We start from the raw sequence: 6,000 nt of genomic DNA, 5'->3' as shown, positions 1-6,000 counted from the left end.
TTAACCTTACAAACGTCAATAATACATGATCCCAAAAAAGTAATAAAAAACCGTGGCAAAAGATATAAAATATAATTATTCAAGTCTAATGGGGGGTTTTCTCTAATTAAAACATAACTCATACAATAATTAAATTTCACTTTTAAATTATCTTAATTCGTAAATATGACCGCATTTTTACTTAATTAAAATTTCATATTCTATCCAAACCATTAGAAAAGGATTTGAACTTTAGCAAATAAATAAATAAATAAATAAATAAAAGCTAGATTGATAGGACGAAATGGTAGCAGTTAAAAAGTTGTATTCTTCCAAATAATAACTCACACGTGCCAATTATATAAGAATTTATAAGATTCTCTAAAAATATTTGATTGATTTCGCGCAGAGTATTGTTTCAATAAATGTTTAATTGTGCTAAAATTGTAATTATTACGTTTTCACTCGAAGGATTGGAGTTAGACTAACTCTAAACAAAGTTTACATTTTATACATGAAATTTAGAAGGATCGGAGAGAATTTTTTACTTGAAGATCAACGTTTTATATTTTCATTATTGCTCATATTTTATTTATTTTATTATTATACTAATAGTAAATTATTGATGGTAATATAGAAATTTGAATTTTAAAAAATTACCTAATATCTTTGAAAATATTCACTTTCATAAATACATAAATTATAATTGAGAAATAAATAAATAAATAAAGTAATAAATACATAATAGGACGGGGACCGGGACGAGAAAGCTTTCCCATCACGAGCCATAGACATTTTACCAATTTGGCCTCGATTTTTTTAATTAAAAACAATTTCGACTACTTACTAAGTTATTTTGAAAGATGATTTTAAACCAATAGCAAGTTTGAATTTTTGAAACTCAATTTATAAATATAATAGAGTTTCTCATATTCTGTAGTTTATTATATAACATAAATGAAAATATAAGGATGTTCAAACATCTGTTGGTCGTCCCAACGTAAACGACAAACATAAAAGTCTCACATTGACCATCAAACCAATAAGCTTGCAAGCTGGAGGCTTTGGTCCATTATGAAAAATATTCTCTCGGTTTATAAATCACGCCATAAAAAAATATTTTGTAATTATTTTAATTACATAATTTTTTATTAAAATACCGAATTTTGTGGGGAAAATGTGGATTAATGAAATTAAATTTACGATAAAATGAGTGAAAGTATGGAGATTTTTTTTTTTTTTTTTGGGTCGAAAATAGTGAATTTATTTTAATTTTAGGAATTATTGGATAAATAAATACAAGGAGAAGGTGGAAAATGGTAAAGTGACAGAATTGAGGTGAGCTGATCCCATTGTCCATATACAAATTTTGGAGGCAAAAAAACATGTCACGCCTACACAAACCCCTCACGAATCTCACTTATTTGTATCCAACAAAAACTAGCTTTCAGAATAAGGAGAAATATTTTTCAATTATTTCTCGACCACCAGATATATCCGTTAAAATGGCCGTTAGCTTTTGTTATGTGAGCTGTCATCAGTGCAGCCATGAGCTGACGTGGCCGTATCTCAAATACTTGTTATATAAGACCTTCCTACTTGGGCTGGGCCTTTTGCTGTAGTTACGTCGGGCCCAATAGTTTATATAGCCCACTCGGTCCAACAGGTGGCAACATAATAAGTACTTAAACGACATACATTTTTACCTTACAAATTTAGTTAATTAACTTAATAATAATAATTACGATTAAAATAAAATACACAATATCTTTCTCTATTAATTATTAAAAAACTATTTAAATTTAAATTTTTAGAAAGTATAATCGTTAGGTTGAAAACTATATTTATAGGAATTCAAATTTTTTAAAATTAATTTTTTTGAATTGAAAAAAGGAAAAAGAATAAACGATGGTCAAGGACAAAAAGTGATGCCATAATTGGCTCCGGCCGTGCACGTAAAGATACTTGTTTGATCATCGTAAGCGTAACTATAAGCCTGGGGACATTGATCCTTGAACATCTTCGAATAGTTCGTCGGCGGGCAAGTTTGTGGCTGATTGTGGTTGCCGCAGCAACAAAATTCCGGCTGATTGAAAGCCATACAAGCACTTTTACACGCGATCACTGCACCATCTTGTCCTCTGACGGCTAATTCCGGTGGACAAATTGCATTTACATTTCCTGCACAAACTACCGCTTGGCACTCACTGGTTCCGCCCATTGGCGTCACCGAAACAGGCAAATTAAAGCCATCAACGAGGCTGATGTCGAAGTAATCTACGCCACCGGTTGGCGCTATAGTGAATTCCACAAGGCTTGCAGGCGGAATTGCGCCGGCGCCATTGCATGCCACTTGGCCGCTACCGCAATCAGCGGTTCCGCAATTGAACTTCCCACTCACGTCTATGGAGCAAAGGGTTCGAGCCCAAAACCTGCCGGACCACGGCGGAGATGTGGTCACCGTCGACGTTGATCCGGGGAGTAATTCGAAGCCAGTGGTGGAGAGAGGGGTGCCAATTCCGGTCAAGGCTCCCGGCCAAATTGGGAACTGACAATTATTTGTAACGGCGAAATCAACGGAGTAAACCACCCCTGCAAGATTAATATAATTATTGATTTAAAATCATGAAGAATTTGGCCTTAAATTCAGATTGAATGAACAGATACCTGAAAAGGAGAAGATTATGAATGAAAGTAATAATAATGGAATTTGAAGCGCCATGGCTGTGGACTCCCTTCGTGATTTTGTAGGCAAAGTGAACAATGGTATATATTATATGGTCCATTCATCGAATTAAAAAAGGAATTATGAGTATTTTATATGGCATAGATTTTAGGTGCGTATTACAAAAAAATATTTTGGCATGGATTATTTCATAATTTCGTAATAAATTGGGCAAGTCCAGCAATTTCCAAAAATTTATAATATATATATAGAGAGAGAGGGGCAACAATAAATGCTAAAATCATTTTTAAATTCATATATATTTGAGAAAAGGAGAAATATATAAGAAGTTTATTTTATTGCATGAAATATGTCTAATTTTGCATTTATTTAGTTCAACGTCTCCAATATATTCAATATATATTTTTTAAATTATTGAATTTATTTATGGGAGACATGAAATTAAAATTTATAATTAATTCTTAAAAAAAATGATAATAATTTATGGGAGGTATTAGATATAAAATAAAAAATAGGCATATTGTTAAAAATTTATTAGAAATGGGGTAGAAATTCATGAGACATTTGACTTGCAGGGGTGCACATCATAAATTGAGGCTCTTGAAGAATGAGTCACTGTGGGGTTGTTCTACTTAAAGTTCTTGCCTTCGAAGGTCTGACCAAACTGCCAATTGGCGGGAGCAACATGCCATGCAGTGGAGAATCTGCCATCGCTGGCTCGAACCCTGAAGGTGAGCGACTCGCCAACCATCATGGCGTTGGTGGTCCATTTTTGACCCCACAGACGAGACAGGGTGGTCCATTTCAGCTTACGGTGACCCTTGACTTGGACAGCCGTTATGTCCCCAGCTCCTCCCACGTTCCACACCATTACTTCGTTGAAGTATGGGTTTCCAGTGATTGTGAAGCGAATTCCTCCTTGCTTTTGGCATGGAACCCTACGGTAAGTGATGGGAATGACGCCGGCCTTGTAGTCTGCAAGGTTGGCGAAAACAGGCTTGGCTATGTCGAAATGCTCGAGGGGGGGATTGCACCATCCGCCATTGTCGTTGGCAGCGTTGTAGTTGGGTGGACAGTGGTTGGTGCCGGTTACCACGAGGGAGGGCTGCCCAGGCTTGCAATCAGGATTGTCCATGCATTTGAGTTCAAAGCAAGCGCCGCATTTCTGCCCGTTGTTAAACAGCGCCATGCTTAATGCCGCCGTCTGCAGCCCATACCCTTCCTTTTCCACGTCGCTGTACCCACATGCACGACCTACACATACATACATGCAACTCCATTTTAATTTATTATCATTACCATTACTGGTGGCATGATATTGTCCATTTAAGTATGAAGTTCCTTTATATTCGACTTCTCCAAGATGCCTCGTACCAATTGAGAGAGTATTCTTAGGAGATGTGGGACTTTTATCATTCAACACCTCTCTTCGAACAAAGTACACCTCCCCTTAATTAAGGTGACTCCTTTGAAGTTCTTCGAACAAAGTACACCTCCCCTTAATTAAGGTGACTCCTTTGAAGTCTTAGTCATTTTTTAATGTGCCTTCAAGGAGGGTCCTTTTTTTTCTTTTAGAGTATTTGTTCTGACCATCTATTGGCAGACTAAGTTTAGAGCATGACTCTAATATCATGTTAGAAAAATACGACTCTCAACAATGGTACGAGCACAAGCTTTCATGGCTTTGCTTTGAGCTTCCAAAATGTCTTATACCAATAAAGAAAGTATTCTTCGATTATAAACCCACGATCATTCCCTAAATTATAAACTCATGATCATTCCCTAAATTAGCTAAAACTTTCATCATCTAACAATTCCTACGATACCCGGATGCCATTTAATTATAAGGGAAAACAAAATTATTAGGCTTACCAAAGGTTCCGGGGCCACCTTCATAGAAGGTAGCACGAGCGCGTTTCCAAGGGCCGGGCTTAAACGGCGGCCTGTTATGCTTTTTAACAAGCCGCGCGCCTAATTCCCTGTGCGCTTTCGCGTAAGGGCGATGCCCCATCGAGGCCGCGGCGTGTGCATGGGCGATTATAAGCAACAGCAGGCTTAGCAGAGATGCCAACAGGCATGTCGATGGGAAGGATGGCTTCATCATTGGCACCTCAACAAAAGCCAACAATATTTTTTATTGGTATAGCCTCGAGGTTTTCTTTCCTTTTCATTTCCTTTCTTTTATAATGGTTCCAATGAATTCAAATTGGTCGTGGTTTCTAAATTTAAGGTGGTTCGTTATATCCTATGTTTGGTTTTTGTTGAATTGTGGTAAGAGGATGGGAATGAATTCAGGAATTAAATAACGAAAATGTTTTTTAGTTGAAATAAAATTTAATAGATGTAATAAAATTCAAGTCCAAAAGCAAATTTGATAAAATAAAGATGCAATTTAATCTCTAAACTTTAGTTGTTTTTTTTTTTTTTGTTTTTTTTTAGAACTTCTAAAATTCAAATTCATATATAGTATATCAATTAATTTTTTAAAATTTGAAATTTTTTTAAGAGATATATTTAGATACAAAATTTGTTAGACGAAAATTAAAATTTTAGGAATATATTTGACATTTTTTATTTATTCAGATTAAATAAACATAAAGTAACTACACTTATAATTTAATAACAAAAAATTAATGAACATAAAATATCATGAATGCAGACAAAACCGTTCAAGCATTATCAAGGGAATACAATTTTCATATAAGCCTTATTTTTAAAATAGTGAGATACTTATTTATTAATTTAAATAATTTTTATGAATTTATTATTATTATTTTAAAACAGTAAGCTCGAACATGTTTTTTTTTTTTAAATTAGAATATCAAACTAAATCTAATTATTAGGCCTCATTTGATTTTTAATTTTAAAAAAATTAAGTTTGTAAGCACTATATTTCTCTGTTTGATTACTTAGTATTTTAAAAACCAAATTAATTTTTCTTAATTTTTTTCTTTTCCTAATTTTACTGCGAATTCAAATGTTTAATTATTATAAGAAACATAATTCATTTTTTTTTTTAGTTTTTAGATTTTTATTTTCCATTTAAAAAATAAAACTTATATATCTACTGCCAGTAGGGTACTCTGAATTATAATTTTATGATTTAAATAAATTTCAAAAGTCCTTTTTTTAAGTTAAAAATAAAGAAGCCTTTTATTTTAATTTCGTTCATTAATATTATCCAATGTATATAAATTTCAACTCTAAGAAAGTACTCAATTCTAGAATTGATTCTATTTATGTCCGAATAAACAAAAGGAAATTCGATTCTATTTATTTCAAAAAGAAAAAAATATTATTTATTTATTTATTAGAAAAATACATATTAAATAAAC

General features: G+C 33.2%; 2 protein-coding genes across 2 annotated transcripts; both read right to left on the bottom strand.

Moving 5' to 3' along the window:
• Positions 1 to 1,891: 1,891 nt before the first annotated feature.
• LOC111804562 (thaumatin-like protein 1b) lies at positions 1,892 to 2,701 on the bottom strand. Its single transcript, XM_023689414.1, has 2 exons — positions 2,647 to 2,701; positions 1,892 to 2,571 (listed from the first exon to the last, which is right to left on the bottom strand). The coding sequence occupies exons 1-2, from the start codon at positions 2,699 to 2,701 to the stop codon at positions 1,892 to 1,894; spliced, it is 735 nt and encodes a 244-aa protein (XP_023545182.1).
• Positions 2,702 to 3,168: 467 nt separating this feature from the next.
• On the bottom strand, positions 3,169 to 4,769 carry LOC111803680 (expansin-A9-like). The gene is made up of 2 exons (XM_023688196.1): positions 4,538 to 4,769; positions 3,169 to 3,919 (listed from the first exon to the last, which is right to left on the bottom strand). Exons 1-2 carry the CDS (start codon positions 4,767 to 4,769, stop codon positions 3,294 to 3,296), a joined length of 858 nt encoding a protein of 285 aa, XP_023543964.1. The 3' UTR covers positions 3,169 to 3,293.
• Between the last annotated feature and the right edge of the window lie 1,231 nt (positions 4,770 to 6,000).

This window comes from Cucurbita pepo, chromosome LG10, assembly GCF_002806865.2.
Source record: "Cucurbita pepo subsp. pepo cultivar mu-cu-16 chromosome LG10, ASM280686v2, whole genome shotgun sequence".
Taxonomy (NCBI): domain Eukaryota; kingdom Viridiplantae; phylum Streptophyta; class Magnoliopsida; order Cucurbitales; family Cucurbitaceae; genus Cucurbita; species Cucurbita pepo.
The sequence above is the reverse complement of the archived record's forward strand: the minus strand, read 5'-3'. Positions and strand labels throughout refer to the sequence as shown.